The following is a 21695-nucleotide window of genomic DNA, read 5'->3' on the forward strand; positions in this document are numbered from 1 at the left end:
AACTTCCTCCAGGGATAGTTCGCCGTGCGGCTAATTGCGTGCTCCACGCAGAGATGCCAAGTACAGCTGCACGTAATCACGGTTTCACCGGTAGTGGGTTCGCAATGCACACCGCAAGTTGTTTGAACCCGCCACCTCCGATATCCGAAGGACAAAGCGTGCATCGCATCTTGTCACGATCCACCGAGAAACCATCCCTTAATATCAGCTGCCCTCTTTTAAACAGGAGGTTCTGCTGTAAGTGACAACACTTTTCAGCACATCTCTAGCGCTGCGACGACTTGTGGCTTACTTGGACAAAAAAAAATAAAGTGCGAAATAATGTATTGCGGTGGCTTGTTCGATTTGCGACCCCTTAACGCGGACTCATTAGTCAAGGTGCCCATTTTTAGACGCCTGCGAACGGCATGTGCGTGCGCTTTTTCAGTCGAGATATTTTGCAGCGGAGTGGCCGGCAAGACATTCGTAAAGAATATAAGCGGGGAATGAAAATAAGCGAGGCAGGCAGATAAAACGTACACCCTCGGTTGTTTTCCGCCTAATCAGGTCAGACGAAGGCTCGTTAAGCGGAAATTAGACGCCGGCTACCGACAGCTTTCCGGGATCGACCGCTTGCCCCTTCGCCCACCTCATCTGTCCACGAGAGAACAATTAGCCGTATACGGGAAGGGCCGCCGCCAACGGAGCATTCAGTTCGGCGCGAAACTCGTGGTCTCTCTAAGGCTACTTGTATTCTCTCCATTATTAAGGTACAACCAGTAGTTTAACCCTCCAGCTTTGATAACTTGACGTCGTTATCGAGCAGCCGCAATGTCCATCGACAAGCTGACTTGCCGGCAGGCATCCCCGAAATTTCAACCTAACGGTAGGCTCCATTAGCGAGCCACAAGAAAACCGCCCTTCCTCCCCCCCACTCCCACCGTAAAAAAAGAAATTTGAATATTATGCCGAATGTAAACTCAGGAATATCTTGTGTGGCCATTTTTCCCATTACTCGGTGCAACTATAAATGTTTTGTCTCTGTTCCATTGTGTTTCCTGTGTATAAAAAAAAGTGCCCTTGCTTGTACTATCATCGCGAGAAAGGCATGGACAAGAGATCTGTTTTACCATGCACATAAATCTGATTACAAGCGCATTCTTGCATTTAGCTGCATCACTATGTGGGTTCCACTGCAGGTATCGAACTCATGACCTCTAGCTCAGCAGCCCAACGCCAGAGCCACGAAGTTACTGCGGCTGGTGCCAAGAGAAGGAAAGGGTGATGCCAGCTGCACATATACTGGTTTGATACGTGCCACAGAATATACCACCCGACTTGCGAGAGCAATTTGGTAGCATAACAGGCCTACCCGACCCGGACATAAGTCACGAAAATAATGAAGGAACATTTCACCTGAAAATACGTTTATTGGACGTAGGCCGTGAATCCCGAAAGGTCCGCAGTGAAGAGCACTGGTTCAGGTCGAGCACTATCTCACGCACTGCGTTGGCGATCATGCTTGTGCCTGGGCTGTCCTTTTCTTCATAACAATTATAGTAATGGCTCTCCTCACGGCGGAGGGTCATGTCGAAGGATCAACCGGTTAAGAAGGGTGGAGGCGACGTTCCATTGTCAGTGGTGGGCAGAGTGGCAGTTTGTGCGTACCATGTGAGGTGGTCGACGGCGACGATAACCACCGGTTGCCTGCAGTAATGGATAGCAGGGGTTCATACAGATCAATGCCGACATGGTCAAACGGACAGGCCAGACACGGAAGCGGCTGTCAAGAATCGATCATTGGATTAAGGGTTCTTTTTGGTCAATTAGACTCAGGGCTGGCACGAATAAACTGGCGAATGAAGCTGCCCAACCCAGGCCAGTAATATCGATGATGAAGGCGTTTGAGAGAGAAGGTTGCGATTTTGAGGGCGCAACGTTCGTGGTATGACTAGAAGCCACTTCCGAACCTTTGGTGAATAGTTGTGCCGGTACAGAAGGCCGTCACGAATAACGAAATGCAAAGCTTTATGACGCAACGTCCGAGATATCGGTAGTGTGGGTGCTTCGGAGAGAACGTCACTGAGTAAAGTTAACCATGGGTCGTTGTGCAGTGCAGAGGACACAGTGTTTTATTGTGGAGAGGACAGCGTGTGTTCAAGGTCAAGAGGGACGCAGGCTCAACAGGGAGAGGTGAGCGGTAAAGTGCATCAGCATCCGCATGCTTGCGGTTGGAAGGATATATAACGCGGATATCGTAGTCATGAATACAAAGAGCCCAACCTGCAAGGTGGCCTGATGGGTCCTTTAATGATGACGACTAACAGAGCGCGTGGTGTTCTGTGACAACGTCGAAGGAACTGCCGTATAAATATGGACGAAAAATGCCAAGCGTCCAAACCAATGCCAAGAATTCGTTCTCAGTAGCACTACAGTTTGATATAGCTGCCATGAGCGTTCGACTGGCATGAGCGACGACATATTTGGTGAAGCCAGGTTCTCGTTTTGCAAGAACTGCACCGACACCCACACCCCTTGCGTGAGCGTTCACTTCAGTTGCAGCGATATGGTCGTAATGGTGCAATATGGGGGGAGACGTTAAGAGACGGCCAAATGCGGATAACGCGCGGTCATACTCAGACGAGCACGACGACAAATCACTGGTGGCGCTAAGGAGCAGTGTCAGTGGTAACATGATAGAGCCGAAATCGCGAACAAACCGGCGAAAGTAGGAGCAGATCCCAACGAAGCTCCCTAAATGTTTGGTTGTCGTCGGTTTGGGAAGGTTAGCCACAGCAAGGAGTTTAGCTTAGTTAGGGAGCATAGTGCCCTTGGACACAACGTGGACGAGAATCGACGGCTGCCGCGCAGCGACACTATCCTCCTTGAGATTGAGTTCTAGCGCACGATCCTTTAGGCATATCAGGATGCGCCTGAGGTGCGCAAGGTGTGTTGCGAAATCTGGAGCAAAAACGGCAATGAGCGCATTGTGGACTTGGTCCACAATGCGCTCGAAGCTATCGGGCGCATTGCAAAGGCCAAAAGACGTGTCATTGATTTCACATAACCCGTCAAGTGTGAAGAAAGCAGTCTTGGGGCGATCGACGTCTGCCGCCGGTACCTGCCATTACCCCGAGCGCGGCTATAAAGATGAAATGTACTCGGCAATGAAGGCCGCTGTCTATCTGCGTCAAGGGGTACACGTCTTTTCGAGTGGTCTAAGTTAAGGCGCCGGCAATCCACGTAGAAAGGAACGGAACCACTTTTTTTCTTTACAAGAACCACTGGAGAGGCCCATGGATTATGTGATTCTGGGACGGTGTCAGGTCGTAGCATGTAATCGACCTGATCAGTAATAATGCGGCGTTCTGTGGTGAAAACAAGGTATGGAAGTTGAGGCAGCGGTGAATTAGAGCCATTGTCGATGTGGCGACGAACAGTCAATATCAAATCACCTCGAATCAGCTTCACGCAGAACGAAGGGGACTGGTGATGAAGAGGGTGATGCAGGCGCTCAGTACCTCGAGTGTCGTATAACGTAGAAAGAGCTTTAGTTAGAAAAAGTTTCGACGGCTGAAAAAATACGAGTTCGTCGGAAAGGTCATTGCAAAGTACGCGTAGAACTGACACAGTCGGTGGAATATCCATGTATTCCATGACGTCTAAATCCCTTAAAACTGGTGGGCGTTGTTGATGGACTCGTCGTACGGTGAAAATAGCTCCAGTTCAGCACAGGTGAAGTCGATTGCGACGTTGTTACGCGAAAGAAAGTCCCGGAAAAGTGTGACGTCGTTAAAACATGATACAAGGACGATGATTCCAACAATGTATTGAACGCGCTCAATAGTGACACGGGCAGCACAAGCGGATAAGGTCTATTCTATTTGCTGTGCGCAGGGAAAGTCTACAAAGTGACGCTGTCACTTTCCGGAGCGTATGGCGAAGGGTTGCGTCAATAACGAAAACGACAGTATCAGTGTCTGCAAGAGCATATGCACGGGCACCGTCTACAAAATCTTCGACAACGTTCGACGCAAAAAGGTGAGGACATCGGCGTTTCGACAGCAGCGCAGTTCTTGCCTCCTGTACTGCGGCACACTGTTTCCCTCTTCTCTGCAGGGGCAGGACGAAGACGCGTTTGAGACAGAGAGCGGAGACGTGGCAAAGATGAGCGACGGAGCACAGATGGTGGACGGCCATTTAGAGACATACTGGATTGCAGATTGGAAGAGTTGCAGTGAGAACGGGGCTGGCCAACGTAGTAGGATATATATGACGAGCGTCCCGAAACGTTTGCAAGCGACGACCAAAGTGTCTGGCGATGTGACCGGGGCCGCCATCTGCAAAACAGCTCGGCCGCTTATCGGGAGTACGCCAAGGATTTGCGGCGACGCCACGACAATGCAAAGCAATGCAAATGCGGACAAGAAGCTGTCGTGGCGACGCGATCACGCCAAGCAACGGGAGCACAAGGGACTGTCGTAGGCGTCGTTTGATGAAATGAAAAGTAGGTTTGTTGTTGGTGCCGTTTCGCTGCTTCGGCGTAACTTCGAAGCGCGGCGACAGGCTGCTGCTTGAAGGGCACCGGTAGGGCCTCAGCGATCTGCTCCTGAATCGCGCGACTGAGCATAGCAGCCAAATAAGTAGAAGCAGCACTCATCAACTGTGTCTCGTGATGTCCACCAACACTTAGCATCCAGAACCGCTACAGCAGCAGTAGCTGCTGCTGCTGCTGCTGCTGATGCGATGGGTTAGGATGAAAAGTGATGGTGGACGACAAAAGAGACAGTTGCGACCTCTTCATGCACGAACACTTTGATTTGCTTGGTTTGGGAGGAATGGTCAGACGAAACTTCCACTCCCGCGAGTGGCTCGTCGCGTTGGTAATTGCACGTCGGGTCAAAATTCGTTGCTTCCGCAATTCGTTGTATCTCTACACACCTACTACGGTCACAGTTAGAGCCAACTTCGTTAGAAGCAACTGAAAGACTTCATAGTCGATACCCTTGAATATGTGTTGAATGTTAGCGGCCTCTGTCATCGAAGCTTCGACACGCTTGCACAGGTCGACGACGTCCTCGATATAACTCGTCAATGTCTTACCAGGGTGCACGCAGGGTTAGTGCATAAGCTTGCAAACGTTGTTCAGCGCGCAATTTCTGGACGGCAGGGCGGCGAAAAATGTCCAAGAGCCACACTTCGAAACCCGACCAGGTCTGAAAGTTCGTTTCTTCGTTTCGTGGTTTTTATACCACAGGTTTGCTACATCCGAGAGGTAAAGGATGATGTTATTCTACTTCATGGTATCATCTCATCGATTGTACATGTTCACCCTCTCGCACCATGCCAGCTAGACACCGGCGTCATGGTCGTGACTGTCTTTGCTACTGATCCCAGCAGTATCTCTTTGGCGAAGCCCGCAGGAGCAAAGGACGGCTGGCGCTGGTGACGTCTTGCTGGGGCGCATCGGCTGGCATGGTCGACTTTTGCGTCAGGGAGCGGAGTTCCAGGGTGCAGGTGTTGCGGAGACCCCCGCACTTCCATCACTTCGAAAGATGTTTATTGGACATGGGCTGCGGGTCTAGTAAGGCCCGCAGCGAAGAGCACTCTTTCAGGTCGATCACTGTCTCGCGCACTGCGCTGGCAATCCTGCATGTGCCTGGACGTTCTCCCTCTATTTCATTACAAAAGCTTTTGTTTTTAGTTTAGCTAAAACGGTAATGACTAGGCAGAAACCAGGTCAACGATCTGTCTAAAGAGTCGCTTTACTGGCAATAGCAGAAAAGGGTGACGCATTCAAAATGAATACATTGAATTGCACTCTTCCGCCTGTGCTCTATAGTGAAAGCATTCAAGATATTTAACTCAGTGGACAGCCACCAGAAAGTGGTAGAATCCCTGCTTATCACACCACTCTCCTTCCACAGGTGTCACGCACTGGTCCTTGCTTTGTCATTCAAGTGGCTTATATAATGTGCCCCTCACTGGAACTTAAGTAAACTTCAAAGACACTAAGGCTGTTTTCAATTATTTCTGCGGGAATTTGTTTGCTTTCTGCGCTTAAGTGTAGGATCACTTGCTAAACAACTTTAGTCGCACAAGTATATCTGGCACGGGCTTGGCTTACGTGGCAATAGATTCTCTTGGTGGCATTGTTCTCCTCATTACTGCCCCGAGTGAACTCTTAACACAGTTCCTGAATTCAAACAGACTGACTTGCCATAGGAAGAAACTGATGTGACGGTTTTTCAAGCTTGCCCATTTTTTACAATTTTTAGATCATAAAATGCACCCATCTGTGAGATAATTTGCTTGGAGGCTGTCGTCGCGGTCGTATTATCGTTCGTTTGGGTGGTGTGAATGACGCCGTTGTATATAAAGCCCGTTAACGCCCGCCAAACTTTGAAAAAGCTTTACAAATAATGATACAAACAAATGTTAGCACGAAAGTGTTTTATGCCCGACTCCATGCCTGACTTCCTGTAACGGATGTAACAGATATGACGTCAGCACCAAGGAGTAATATAGCTGGCCGGTTGCAGCACAGTGGAAGCTACACGCAATAGGAAGGCCGAATGCCCTTTAAATGTGCTTATCCGCACCGCGTGGTCTGCTCAGCGTCTGCTTGCCATCCTGTTACATGCTCCATTGTTCGTTGATTGGCGCAAAAAAATCTTTTGACGCCATAAACATAAGATGCGTTCACATGCGTACGACAGCAGAGCTTCACTTTACCTGTGCGGTTTCCCGTCAGTTACCTTGCAGCTTCCTTAGCAAGTAGTACGGGCGAATGCCATTAAAAATGTTCACTTGAGCCCCAGCGTCTGATCGGCGTGTACTTGGCGTTTCCTCGCTTGTCATCACCTACTACGCTAGAGAGTGGTAGTGAATTAATGAATAAGTAAACAATTAGACATTTATAGCGTTCCGCATCGTCAACGCATCATCAATGCTAATTATCTAGCGCCATCGGTTAACTAGAAATCAAACCAGCAACAGTTTTACGATCCAATACCGTGTCTGTAGCCCTAGCAGCGTGAGAACAGACAGCCGATCTCAATAATTACGACAAAACATACCTCCGCTTGAGATGAGACTTAGCCAACATGGATTGTGCCGCTTGTTTCTTGCTAACAGAGCGGAGAGCCAGTAACCAACGTGAATTCAGATCGAAGCGGGTGGTCTAGGCTGAATGGGTGCCACCACGCTGGCTGGGTAAAGCTGGAACCGCATGGCGCGTTTTTCGCGAGCGAAAGACGCGACGGGCGGCACACGCCCGCGTTGCCGCCGAAGCGCGAGTACAGTGTACTAGAATACTTTCCAGTGGCACGACCGCGCCTCTCCGCTGACGCGCGCGGTGGCACCTGCAGCGGCGGCGCTGCAATCGACCGCTCTTGAAAGCTCGTCCTGTTCCCCTCTGAAGCGTACGTGGCACACAAAAATAGAAAGCGTGTTTGGTTATGCACAGCCGCTGTTTTAACGCAATTCAGCTTGGGTTTTCAATTATTTTTTGGGTACTTTATGTGCGTAGAGGTGTTTGAGGTGGCCGTAAGATTTTGGGCGTGTCTTACTGAGCAAAGCCAGTAGCAGACGAAGGACAGTCGATGCGCTGCAATTTCTTTTTTCACGCTTAGTCGTCAACTCGGACTAGATGGCACTACCGGAATAATTTGCGAGTACCAAATTTTGCGAAGCAATTGTCATTTGCGGGACCAAATATTCGCATGATGTTCGCGATCGCAAAAGACACCTTACAGTGTCTGCTAGGGTGCACATGCACAGATATCCGTCAAATTAAGGCTACACGAGAAAGCACTTCATTTTTAAAGTACGTGCTGCACAAGACGAAATCTGACGCGCAGAAAAAAAGGGAGAACGACTTGGAAACTGATTTCTCTGTCCCATACGATTTTATTCCAGGCGCTCTGTAATAGCGCAAGAATCATACCGAGAGCTTTATGTACTTAACAAGCAGCTTAGAAATTGGGCTAAGTCAGTCTGCTTAGCTTCAGGTGCTGTGCTGCCTTTCTTTTTGACAGCATATGTGCTTTATTCAAGCCTTTGATAAAAAAATGGAGCCGTGTGGTGACATAAAAGCTGACTATGCGAGGAGTCAGGCTTTCTGCATGATCTCTGCATCCCACCTTCAAGGGAGCGGCGCAATGAATCATATGCAGGATGTCCATTACGCTTTCCCGATGAACTTTTTGTGCACTAAAGCAATTAGTGAAAATGTCTTCAAGCCTTGTTATAAAGCGGAACAGTTCCACCGAGGGGTAGAGTAAACCTCCTTCATCATTATGGCGCACAAATTCTGCAGCATGCAAGCGGCGCCCTTCTTCTGTTGGAAGTAAGAGGCTGTCATTACACGCACAGCATTTGGTGGGCAGCACACACTTTTTGGCCACGTATCCGGAAATGTAATATATAAGCCTTGAGTCGCTCCTCTGGACATTGTACTCGTGTTCCACTGCTTCACTGCCATGTGAACTTGAAGGTACTGCTTGTTTTTCTGTGCAAAGCTTCATCTGGTCAATCAGCTGTTGCTTTGAAGTTTCTTCCCGGTCCCCAACATCAAGAAGAGAACTGATGACATCTCCCTCTGCATTCCCGCCTGCAACACTGTGCGCCAAGTTATAAAAAGAGAGACAGTTAACAGTTAGCAGAAACTGCTGTGGCGTTGGGTGTGAGTTGCAGCCAGATGAGAGTCTAACGATTCCAAAAAAGTTTTCCACTTTATCCTGGCTCAGCCGGGATGTCAACAAGTAGCTAAAGCCAACTTGGTGATGCAAATAGCGAAGAAGCTCAAGAGTACTTATTAGAGTAACTCTTAAGCCTTCTGCAGTGGACTCGCTCAGAAATTTCTTCTTATCAGCATGGCGCTCCCAGACGTCCAGGAAACATAGCATTTCCTTAATGGTTTCTTCACCTGCAGAATGGAGTCGGAGAGCTTCGGCTGTGTACCTTGCAGTCATCACAGCAATCAGTGACTTCATTCTCATGAAGAACTTCTCTGTCGCTTCAATTTTACCACAGCTCCTTTCCAACTGAGTACGGTAAAGAAAGAATGCCCTCAAAGGACCATGCCCAAACAACTGGAATGCATAACTTGCCCGCATTTTTTCGAAATTGTTGGGGAATACGTGGACGCTGGTTATTCCAGGCATTGCTTTCATAGTGACAGCATTGCTATCCAGTTTGAGAGCTTCTCTTGGAAACTGCATTGAAACTGCACCATCAGGGGTGTCAAAAGTAGTGGTGAGAAGCCTGTTTCGCACGTTTTTTACTAGGTGAGGAAAATCAGAGAGAAAATGTAAGAACCGACTGCTCTCAACAGGATGGGGCTTCTTGCAGACTACTTCCTTCAAAGATGCTCGAATGTTAAAGATGCGCCACATTTTCCTGTTCCAGGCGGCTGCATCGCAAGTTACGAAGTCCACAAACAGGCCAGCCCTTTCTGCTAAAATTGTGGACTCAAGCACAATTTTGGCCAACAGGTCCCCTTTCACATTCTCGTTGCTTCCAAAAACACCAATAACCTGAGTCCAGCTGCCAACCATTGGCACAAACATCACTACGAGGCCATGATTGCATGGCAATGTTTTTTTCTTTTTCGGGTGTGTACGGGCCCAGGTCCACAAAACCTTCAATCTTCGCTCCTGTGGTCACTGACAAATGTTCAGCTAGCTTCATTTCATCCACGACTATTCCACCATGTCGGTAGAACACATCCAGGTGGGCAACCTTCTTTTCCAACACACTCAGCATTTTCTCATTGAACCCGTAGCCGCTTCTGTACTGAGCAGTGTATTTACGCAGGGTTGTTTCACTTGGGAGCACCAAAATGTTCTGCCTCCGCATATATTGATACAGCTTTGGGCTTCTCATTTTGAGCAAGATGCATTCGAGGATCCATTCTTTGTCGTACTTCATGCCCCGCGGACTCTTCCTTCTTGATGCCTCGAAGCACTGCCTGACAGCGAGCTGCTGCTTTGGTGACAAAAAGCTTAACTTTTCAGCAAGTACATCTTCAGCTGTTGCAGCACATTCGCTTTTGATTTTCTTGAGGTCCAAGGCGAGCTTGTCTACCTTCGATAAAAGCCGCTTGTTTTTACGGGTACATGCCTGCAGCTTCTTCAAAACACTGCCGTGCCACCGCGAGCTAGCATTATTGCAACTTTGGTTCTGACCTTGACGCCTTTCGAGGCGCCACTGCCGCCTAACAAGGGCTTTTCTGAGATACTTGCAAACGACGCAAGCTGTTCCTTCTTTTGTTGTCTTGCCTAGGCAGTTAGTACTATAAGCTGCTCTTGCCTCGCACCTAATTTGGCCTTGCAATCTCATTGTTAAGCTGGTAGTTAGGCAGCTTTCATTCCGTGACGCTGCGCCTTTGCAGAGGTGCATATCATGCGCTTCCAGCAGAGTGGTTATAGCATCTTGAATAGTTGCCACTGACGCGCCAGCCACCTGCTTACCCAGCACGAACGTCTTCGAGTTCATAGCACCGGCACTGTTTGCAGTGAAGAACACGGCCTTTTCCACATTCACCTCACCTGAGAGCGAGTCGAGGGAACATGAAGTAAAACATACTCCGTCTGCGTCGTGAAGTTCATGTAGCGTCCAGCGCTTCCCAGGCACTTTTATTTTCGTCACCGCAGCGACAGTCGCGGCCACACAGACTTCGTTGTCAACCGTCGCACCCGTAGGTTCGTCAACCTCTGTCGTCTCTGCAAGCTGCCCTCGTGCCTTTTTTCGTGGTGGGACTTCGTCATCGCCTTTCCTTTTTCTTTCGTTCCTCTTGGGAGTAGGCTGCTTGCTCAGGTAAGCTGGAAGATTTGGCAAAATTGTGGGGACTGCGTCCGGAGTAAGCGTAGGCGTACCGCGTGGGATGCGAACTTCCTCCCCATTTATACGGTGCACATAGTCCCGAACAATGAAGCGCTGCTCAAAATGCAGCTCACATACCGCGCAGTCTGTGGTTAGCGGCTTGTCGGCTCTATGTAGGTTTCTCTCCCACGTGCACCTCCGTTCCGGGTCTGCAGGCGCCTTGAATAACGATAGCTTCTTCGCACTGTTAGTTCCGGCGTATCCTGTGCTACACCCTGGGGCGTAGCAATGGTTGAGACGTTGCTTTGCACTCATTGATGCAAGTGGCCGCATTCACAAGAGAACGCTTGCGACGCACAACCGCACAGAGCAAAAAGCCACCACCAAAACACACCGCTGAAATGCAATGGTATTGCGTGCCCAGACCTGTCGCCTTCAAGAGTGGTCGACGGCAGCGCCACCGCTTCGGGTGCCACCGCGGGTGACACACGCCGCAAGGCGCAGCCCCCTCCGCTCGTTGCACTGAATTGCTTCTAGTTCACTGTAGCGCGAGCACCCGTACGAAAAAAAGGAGCGGCGCTTTCGCGCCGCGTTTTCCGGGTTGCCAGACAACATAACTCTCAACGACATGTATTGTCTCTGTTACCGCAAATATAATATGCCCTTAAACTTACGGAACACTACAATAAAAATAATCTGAGTGTAATTAGACAGCGACATTTCTTTCCGAGGTGTATTTATCAAGCTTAATTTCAAGCGGCAATATTGTGTGCGAAACTGCGACTATGTACCTTCCGCATGCTGAGAAGCCGCTGCTTGTTTACAACTTCACATATAAAAAGGAGGGTCAGCCGCTTACTACCGAGCAGAAGAGGCGACTGCTACTATTAAGGGGGATGCTGATACTGAAGCAAGAAAAAATGCGGGTCAGGAGGTACATGTGAGTGCGGGCTGCCTGGTTGAGAAGAGAGCGAGCACCATACACTGGCATTATTAGCAAATTGTCTTGCCAGTATTAGCGATGAGACGCGACGCTTCTCCAGTTTAGTTATTAGGGCCTCGTTGAAGGTTGCTTTGTTCATTTTAGGTGAACACGATGCGCGAACCAACACGATGCGCGAACGAAATCACGCTAGCACATGTTTTCATTGACGCGCGCGCCAGTTCTGCCGAGAAAAAAAAAAGTTCCGCCAAAGAGGTTCCGTCGAGATGCGCAGAGACCAGGTCCATCTGGTGGCAAAAAAATAACCAAAATGTCATGTGACCAAATGCCACGTGACTTACCTGAACTCTGATTGGTGGACGCGCGCGCGCGACGCGTTTTTTTCTACTCCGAGCAGCAGCACGCGGCGGCGCGATTTCGTGATGGATCCTGCTGGGCACGCGTCAAAATGACGCGCGCGCCCCACCATCCGCGCGTCAATCGCGCCTGAAATCGCGCCATGCGGTTCCGCCTTAATACCGATTAGGGTGGCTCTGATGGTTAACGGCGGTAACTGCCTCATTAATTCTCAGCATACGACGTGCATTCGCACAGCTCACAACATGTCACGTATCGCAGTACCGTACCATGTAGCAGTCGAAAATAAAACTCTCTAGTGTATACCCAATAATCGGCCAGTGACGCCCGGAATTATATACCGCTGCGCAAAGATATTACCTGTGTACGCCTTGTACGTTCCGCAATGATGCAACCAGCTTGTGAAGTGTAGTATCGGATGAATATGGCAGTGGTGAAGCGAAGTACTGCATCGTGACACTAACGAGCACCGACAGGAAGCGCTTCGTAAGTCACAGCGCAGCGAAGCCTTCAACCCGGCATAGCCTGGTGGTTGCACTTGCAGCAGATGGTTTGTGTTCCGCGTTGGATCAGCCTGTGGCGCCTCGTCGCCTACGGAGTCTAGCTTCAACATGCATGTTCTGACATTACACGCCTCCTACTGCTTCGCTTGCGATGGTACTACAAAAAAATTTGGAGGACGCTTAAGCTTCGCCTTTAAGAGTGGAATGCGATAGCATTCCAAAATCCCTGACTGCTTCTCACACTTTCCGGCAACTGAAGCGTCTGTAACCATAATGTCTACCGGGAAACGCTGGCCGCGAACGCTGTGCACGAAGGCGGGCTTTCTGGTAGAAACACGGCCTCTTGCGTGGGCCGCGATGCGCCGGAGGCGAGCGCCAGCTGGAGGTATTGCAAGCTACTGCGCGCCGCTCCGTGGCCCCCGAGACAACCATGCGCCGGTGCGCGGAAATAGCGGACGCCGCGGCTGTTTTGTAAATGCCAGAAACGCTAGAATAGGGGTAGTTTTCGCGTAACATAATTGTTTTCTCTCATAGTCAAATTACAACCCGAGAGCTATCGTCTCTCTAGGTTGTGTGTAAGTCATAGTTAACGATTTTTGCACGTATTTCGGCTTGAAAAATTCAGTTAGTTCAGTAAATTCCTCGCGTCACATGGAAGGCCTAGGTATGGGTGGTTTCAAAATCTTTTCGCCGGAACGCTGTCCGACTCCGATACCCGGATTTTCTGCGACATGGGCACCTTAACACTATTGCGTTAAAACTTGCGTTAAAACTGCTGCGCTAAGCGACGCAGAAAGGGACCGGCAAAAGGCACTCAAGCGCGAAGCAGAACGCCTTTGCACGTTCGCGGCTCCCACTGCCAACTCTGCCACTCACATTTCTGAAGCTGATCGCGTCGCAACTAAACTGGCTGCCCAAGACACCACAGAGTCGGACAAAATGCTCGCACCGTCGCCGAAGCAACGAGGGAGCTGAACACCACTTGCCAACAGGACGCCGCACACCAAGCCAACTTGCAACAGGGTCGCCGAAGCGCAAATCGTGCGCCTTTTGCTGCAGCAGACCATGAGTTCCCGAAGCAAACATTCAACAGCTTCTGTGAAGACACGGTTCTGTTTAGTGTTTCACCAATTCCTATGAAAGAGAGACCAGCCCTAGTTTTTCTTCTTTTTCTCAGTAAACAAGTGTTATCTATATCCACATAACAAAACGTGGAATACGAGGTTCGCTATGCTGTATTTTCTAGAAGAGCAGTTATATTTCATGAGGATACTTAGGCCATGTACGATTTAGAAGCTCAGAACTCAATCGCATAAAAAACTGTAGTGTTACATTTTTTTTTTCTTTTGCGTTGTGTACAAAGTGAAGTTAGCCTTCATTTACTAGTACACTTGTCGCGTGAGCTGTGCTAATATGTAGCTGAGGTTTTAGTGAAACATTGAATCGACGGCGAAGCGTCAATCTGCAGGCAGGTGTTACGGGAGTGATTCCGCTACCTGGTGAGTGCCGGGTGAAGTGGAGATTATCAAATATGAATCTAGATGATCAGTAAGGGGTGTTAAAACAATTCTGAGGTGCTATAAAGTAAAGCTATTCCAATCCTTTCCATTCCAATTCTAGAATCCGCCTTCCGCGATTGGTCAAAAACATTTTTGTGCCAACCTCACTTCCCGTGTCTGTCATACGATGTCACGAAAACCGCGAAAGCTACCAATCAGTTATGACGCGTACACACTGATTAGGCATGATTCGAACGAACAAAAGAGAAATATATATTTCTGATTCGACGCCTTTTCGCCATTAACCGTCTGCTATTGGTCAGAATGTTTCAGGCTGCACCCACTTCACCTGTCTGTCACTCGACGTCACAAAAGCGCGAAAACTCATTGCGTCGAAGTGACGTGTACGCGTTAGAGACGCATTAATATACCGAACAAAAATCTATGTTTTTTTTCTGAATAGCCGGAGACTGCCCCGTTCCGAAAGGCATAAAAGATGGCTGCCACCGGTTGCTCAGGTCCTGGCTACTCGCACCTGGCGGAGAGCATTGGTTTATTTGTGTCAGCAAAACTTCTTCCCTGTTCCGTATAACGTTATCGAGAGCTTTCGGCACGCATACGACACCCTTCTGTCGAATCTTCTTTGCTGAGGATCTCATTTGGCAGCATTTTTAACTGTCCGCCGCACGCTGGTATGAATTTAGACCACCACCGCAAGCTAAGTAAGGGAAAGCGGATCAATCGCAGACGCTGGCATCACCCTGTTAATCCGGTTATCTATTCTAAGTGCGCTGCCTCGGGCCCATCAAAGTCCTATCCATTCGAGCGTGCTCCTCGCCTCTTGTCAGTCAATTAGATACGAAAAACGATTCAATGTAGACAATTTTATTCATTTTACAAGCCAAGTGACCGCCAATAATCGAGAAGAGCGTTTGATTGGGCTGTTCAGGCAACGCTGCGGGTCACCTCCCGATGCTTGCGCTGGTGGTTACGTAAATTTGACGTCAAGGGAGTGGAATAAAAACATATTGGAATAGATTTACGTTATAAGGCCCGTGGTGTTATATGTGCCAAAAGCACGGTCTGATTATGAGGTATGCCGTAGAGGGGTTCATTTTGACCACCTGGCTTTCTTTATCGTGCACCCAATGCATGGTACGCGGGCGTTCTTACATTATGGGGGCGCTTGATGTTATCTAAAGACACACTAGTAACTGATCGGGAGTGCGGTAAGGTGGAAACCACATCTAGAGTATTTCCGACGAACTGTTGACGTGGCGTCCGCAGTATCCGCGGGTAGACTTCTGGCTCAGCAATTGACAGGTTTTGAATGCACGCCTAATTGTGACCCATACGGTCGCATAAAACGCGGAATGTTCCTTCCGAGAAAACAAATACACTGAGTTCGGAAAGAGACTGACTGCCTGGCTCAATGTGTCGGTTCGACAACCTAACTATGAGGTTTAAAATTGTAATAACCAAGGAAACATTTTCAAAGGAAGCTTGTATTGGCTCACAAGTGCCGTTGTCGTGGTTACGCAAAAAAAAAAGAAACAACTGCTCCCAGAGCAGGGCAGCTGCGGAAAAGGGTGGTTTTATGAGTTCACAGCTGCACCGGCGCCGGAGCCTGAGTCATTAGCAAAGATTCCAGCTGCATAGGTGCGCGCTTACGCCACGCGCGCAAGCGTTCAGTGCCGTTTCGCTTCAGCTGGGGATTGAACGGGCAGGAAATGGTTTGGAACGCGCTGCGCCCCCTGCGCCGGCTTCGTTTCCCTTGAGTTGAGTCTCGTAAAACGGATGGGATGGCTACGCGTTGTGCGTTCCCCCGAGGAACGGGCAGCAATCGACGAGCGACACCGTGAGCTCGGCCGTGAAAGGGCTTGCCATCAGCGGGCCGATCCAGCAGTAAGAGCCGCTGGAGCCCAGGCAGTCCGATAGCAACGAGAAGATCCCGAGCTGAGGTAGCGGTAGGCCAAAGCAATCCGGCACTGTTAACTGCGGGTTGCTTAACCGTGACGAAGGTCAGGTAGACGCAAGAGAAGCTTCGCTTACTTACATTTTTTAGTAGGGGAAGGGTTAATCATCTTTTTCTATTTATTGTTGCGTTTATGAACATCAAAACACTCTTGGTCATATAAAATTGTTGCTTGGTCAGTTATTCTCATCACGCAGGTTTGCTTTCTAGCTAGTGCTCTTGAGATTAACCTTTGAAAATAAGTATATCCTAAAACGACAACATAAAAAAGAAGAAATGTGAGGTAACCTCAGCACATAAGTAGAATATTTAGGGAAAGAGAGATCAAATGCAGCTTCCCGTTGAAGCTTGCTTCCAGCACGATGGGATTTTCCTAACTTGATCCGCTTTGCTCTTCCGTACCGCGCCCGCTTGGGAGCTCTGCTTGCGCCGCATCGGGAACGGTCTCGTCAGCTTGCCTAACTTCACCGGCTTCTTCTCCCTGGGCGGCACATGCTCCCGAGGATGCGAGTGCAGCAAGCGCGCCGCACTCTGTAAGCCAGACCGGGGCACACACGTTCGCCTGCTACGTGTCCTTATTGATGAATTGTGCCACTCCTAACTGTAGCAAGCAATATTGAAAACAAGACCCAGAGCCTATTCTCGAGCTCGTGCAACGCTTTGGTTTAAATTTCGGCAGACTGCTTAGGGCGAATGGTATAAGATATAGAATACACTAAGCTAATTAGGCAGCACACATAGCTGCACAAACTTGCACTGCTTTAATTAACAGTCACTTTATTTTTTTAACTTACACTTTCTATTGAATTCTTTTGCACACGCACTGACTCTCTATTTCTTCTTTATATGGTTCCTTCCGTATCTTCTGAGCAGGGTAGCCGAACGCGCGCTACCTTGGTTTACTTCCCTGGCTCTACTGACCATTTTATAGCGATAGCTTTTCCACTCCAGGCACAAACCCACGAAACGCCTGGTTCTACATATTTGATCCTCCATCTCAGCCATGGTTAAACTATGACTTAGCCTGCTACTACCGGTGGCTGTTGCGTACGTCGCATGGGTGTCCAAATCTTGAACGCGAGTTGCGATGCGCACAAAGTGCGCCGAGTGCTGGTAGCTTCGTGTGCGATGAGCTTTCTGCGCTTAGTTCGCGTTGAAGCGAGACGCAGCATGAAGGTCAATGCGCTAGCTGCGGTAGTCGCTGACGGCGCCGAATAGCGTCTGCGTCCTTTCCCAAAGCAAGTAAAACTATTTCGTTTACCCGCTTTCAAACACGGCAGTTTTAAATGCAAAAGCATTTCTTGCCGAACATTTGCGATTTTGACGGCATCTTTCTATCTTGATGCTGTCATGGTCGTTTCGATAACTTGTTATGTACCAGAGTTGGCATAGTATTACAAGAATGTATGAGAAAAATAAATAATAGGTCATGATACGAGTATCATGGCATGTATGTTATGCAGGTCATGAAACAGCCGCCTACGTCTTGGTGATGTCATGGTTGCTTCGGTAACGTACGATTTACCACAATTGGCATAGAAGGACAAGAGCGCGTGGCAAACATATATGAAAGGTCATGAGATGAATGTTATGACATGCGTGTCATGCAGGTCATGACATGCCACCTACGTCTTGGTCTGTAACAAAACATGCACAGTATGACAAGAGTGTATGACGAACATAAATGATAGCTCATGACATGAATGTCATCACGTGCTTGTCATGTAGGTAAAGAGCCGGCTGCGTCTTGGTGTGTGCCAAAATTGGGAGTATAACGAGTGTATGACGAATATAAATTATACGTCATGACATCAATATCATGCCGTGCGTGTCATGTAGCTCATCAAACAGCCGCCTACGTGTTGGTACCTCATGGTCGTTTCGTTAACTTGGTAGACAACCCTCACACTGCTTCTCATAACATCGATTCCTACAGGGCGTGGGATCTGTTTTATAGCACAGTTAAGACCGGATGCTATGTCTGTTTAACTTTGGCGTAAGCAAGTTTTCTTACACAAACGTTCGCTGTCACTTAATCTGTTCGAAATGTTTTTATGCGAACACAGCTGAAAGTGATTTGACCAAAGTGACCGTGATTTGCATCCGCCGCAATGTTATTTGCTCTGCTTTTCAACAACAGAATGCCATAGTTGAGGCGATTCACCTATGACGCCCGTTCTTTCGATCCCAATACCTAGCAACCGCTTTCAACGAGACCAACGTTCTCTTCAGCCGTGTAACTGCTCAGGTTTCCATCCGTAGAGCGAAATAATTAGTGTGACATCATCGTGCATCACCGCTATCACCTTCGTAATTACTAGTTGTTCGCACACTGTGAAATGACCTACAATGAAGAAACAACGTGAATCACCGCATCGCGGGGTAGGGGACGCTGCGGGCACTGTCTCATCAGGACCCGAAATAAACGGAACCTGTTCAGCGAGAGCTAACAAAGCTGGCGAGATGGCTGGCCAAGTGTACTGTGTCTGACGATCTCCGTAGCGCATGGAATAGCACAGGCAATACGCACAGCACAACACGTGCGCAAATTTGGTCGTTTAATTATACGTACAATGTTGCCTTTCAAGTCGAAAAAGCTTCCCTCTTCTAGCAGAGGTCACTGACACGGTAGAAAGTTCTAAACGCCATAATTGGGCGCACTGGCGATGTTACGGAAGGATATAAGTATACGTCTGATAAATGAAAACTGAAATCATAGCGGTGATGCCATTAAAGCGGCGCTGTGGTATGTAATGGAGATGCTAGAGCACATAAAATTGTATGATCTTTTATCCGCATAGTTCCGAGGAAGATAATTGTCATCTTCACTGCTGATCTTTAAACTATAAGTAGTTTTTACTCGCGACATTCAGGTCGATGCGGTGAGCCCGATGTTAGTACGAAATTGGCACAACCAGAAATGAACTCAAGGGCATTACTTCACAACCGCTGGCTCTTTTGTGTCGTCAAACACGCTGCTTGGACAGAGCGCGGACGATGGGCTAAAGAAGCCACCAAAGTTTGTCCTACGCGTTTCGAAGCAGCTCTCTCGTATACAGTCCGAATCGCGGAGTAGGCGCGCCGCATGGGCTTCGTTGTCTGGCTTCCGACGATTGTTGCGTCCAACCTGTTTCGCCGAGTACAAAGCACTGGTATTGACGTCACAGCTGCGAAAATGTAGCCCGACCGAACGGTGCGGGTTACACTTCAGAGGGAAGAGAATGCACATTGCTCAATGTCTAGAAACGCAACTGATTTCTAGTTGCTATAAGCATAGCAATCTGTATGAAGACGTCCTTCATGCCAAAATTAACCCGTGTCAAACCGGGGTGCCACCTGAAGCAATAAATGCAGTGCGCGATTAAGTTGCATTTGCTTATACTGACAATAATCGCTCGCAATTTCGCTCCCAACTAGCGTGGTGAGCAAAACAGCCTCTTTTACATGTCCCTCGTCAGTCCACCTTAATATCCCAACCTTGCGCCCCGTTTCCCATCTGACTTCTGTGGAGGTCGATTGTCTAGCGTGCAATATTAAAGACGAGAAACATATTCAACAGCTTTTGAAAAATAATAGACAGTGAACTAGGGTGGTTGCTTGGGCTAGTTGGTAATTCATGATCCAAAATAACGTACAGCGCTAAAGACGAGGACAGCGATAGACGACATACACAGCGCTGTGTATGTCGTCTATCGCTGTCCTTGTCCTTCGCGCTGTGCGTTATTTTTGATAATAGACAGAAACGTGTGGACGAGCAACAGTTCCCAAGAGAAAAGAACATCCTGTTTTCTCTTCCTCCCTGTTCTGTCTGCGCCGCGTGGCAGCCGTTTTTACGAAAATAGTATACTCACTTTCTCCTTTCGGTATTACGGCCGAAAGAGTAAAATTGCGAAGGCAACATGCACGCAAACTATACAGCAAAGAGAATGGGAAGCAAAACTGCTCAAATGCTTCCTTGTGGTTTCTTCTATGGCCACAAGTCGGTGGCTTTATGAATACTTGTGCTGCGATTGAAGGCGAAAAAAAAAATAGTGGGTTTTACGTGCAAAGACCACGATCTGATTACGAGGAACGCTATAGTGGGGGACTCTGAAAATTTGAACCTCCTGGGGCTCTTTAACTTGCGCCTAAATCCAAGTACACGGGTGTTTTCGCATATTGCCCCAATGGAAATGCGACCACCGTGGCCGGGATTGAAGGCAGCCCGTTACACCGTTTGCGAAGAAAAGAAGATGTCTTCATAGCAATATTGTTTTGACTCACGGAAACAGCTATATAAACGTCTAGGCTGTTAGTGAACCTAATTAAGTAATCGTACCGTGAAATAACTAGTCGTGCGTAGCACGGGAAGAAACAAAGAACCAATTGAGTGCCTATAACATGGAATATTTGTATTCGCAGCGAATTCATAAGGCTACAGTTCTGCGTGACATCGCATGGGGGCTTGATATACTGAAAAGCGCGTGCTTATATATTTAGTTGCCTATACCTGACGTCTGTCTGGTGACTTTCGAGTTTATTTGCCAGCAGGAAGTTGTAAATCCCTTTCGATTCTGCGTAATAACTTTCGTGCGCTGCGAGATAAGGAATGTGCTGGAACACAATTCTATCCGTGGCTAACTTAAACTACTGAAAAAAGTAACGCATAAATTCATTGTATCTGTTTTCCAGAAAACTTCATAAAAAAGAAAGAAAAGAGATGAAGCGTGCTCACTTTCGTTCTTAGGCTTTATCTAGCCATCAAGGCAAAATGAGCTCAAATCTTAGTCAACGTTTGAAGACGATCCTTGACGTGGTGGACATCAGCCGTAAACATTATTTGAACATTATAAAGGTGCTTCACAAAGACTTACAAAACATTTAAACGCATGCGCACCCATCGGGCTTGAGAAAAAGCCAGTTTTTTATAGACAAATCAGAAAAACGGATGTCTGCCACATGTGCTTCGCTATAGACGACGTGGCGAGTGCACCACGTGCAGTCGATGAACGAGTTCACTTACGTTGAGGGCGGAGCACAAGGAGACGGCGACCAGCAGAAGCCCGGCGAAGAGAGAACTCATGGTGAAATCGGCTGGATCTCCTGCACAGCCTCTCGAGAGCCTGAACAACTACGTCGTATTAAGTGTATCTGGTGAACAAAATGTTTCGCTGCGTCGAAGTCGCGAAACTTGCAAGAACCTTAAATCTACGCGACCTCAGGACGTCCACGTGATGTCTGAGCGGCGAAACTACAGAGGAAAATACGCCTCGTCCCTCTCCAAAAACAAAAAAAAATGATTGTCCTGGAGCAATCGCGCTGTGGCTTCTGGTTTCCGGAAACACCTGAAGGCTTTCACGCTCCACCGAAAGAACGCTTGCACGAGAAGCAAAACGAAGGTGGAACGGGTCGAGGGCCTCGCGAGCGCTCTGAGTTTCGCGCTCACGCGGCGGCGCGCCTTTATGGAGGCGCGCGGTGCGCGTCACGTGACCGGGAGTTGAACGGCCAATCGTTAGGGAGCGAGTGTCGCCGGAAGGTGGGTGGAAGTTGGGGAAGGGCACCGGAGTTTGGGCAAGAGGAAGATTCGAGAAGAAGGCGCTCACCGCACGCCAGGCGAGGGACAGCGGCTTTCG

At 48.6% G+C, this 21695-nt stretch overlaps 1 protein-coding gene across 2 annotated transcripts in view; it reads right to left on the bottom strand.

Moving 5' to 3' along the window:
- LOC135911661 (uncharacterized) overlaps positions 1–21477 on the bottom strand; it is an 80480-nt gene extending 59003 nt beyond the window's left edge. For both annotated transcript variants that reach the window (XM_065443995.1, XM_065443994.1), the window contains exon 1: positions 21086–21477. In XM_065443995.1, the coding sequence (XP_065300067.1) occupies positions 21086–21145 (60 nt within the window). In that variant the 5' untranslated portion in view covers positions 21146–21477. The remainder of the gene's footprint in view (positions 1–21085) is intronic.
- Between the last annotated feature and the right edge of the window lie 218 nt (positions 21478–21695).

This window comes from Dermacentor albipictus, chromosome 2 (assembly GCF_038994185.2).
Source record: "Dermacentor albipictus isolate Rhodes 1998 colony chromosome 2, USDA_Dalb.pri_finalv2, whole genome shotgun sequence".
Classification (NCBI taxonomy): domain Eukaryota; kingdom Metazoa; phylum Arthropoda; class Arachnida; order Ixodida; family Ixodidae; genus Dermacentor; species Dermacentor albipictus.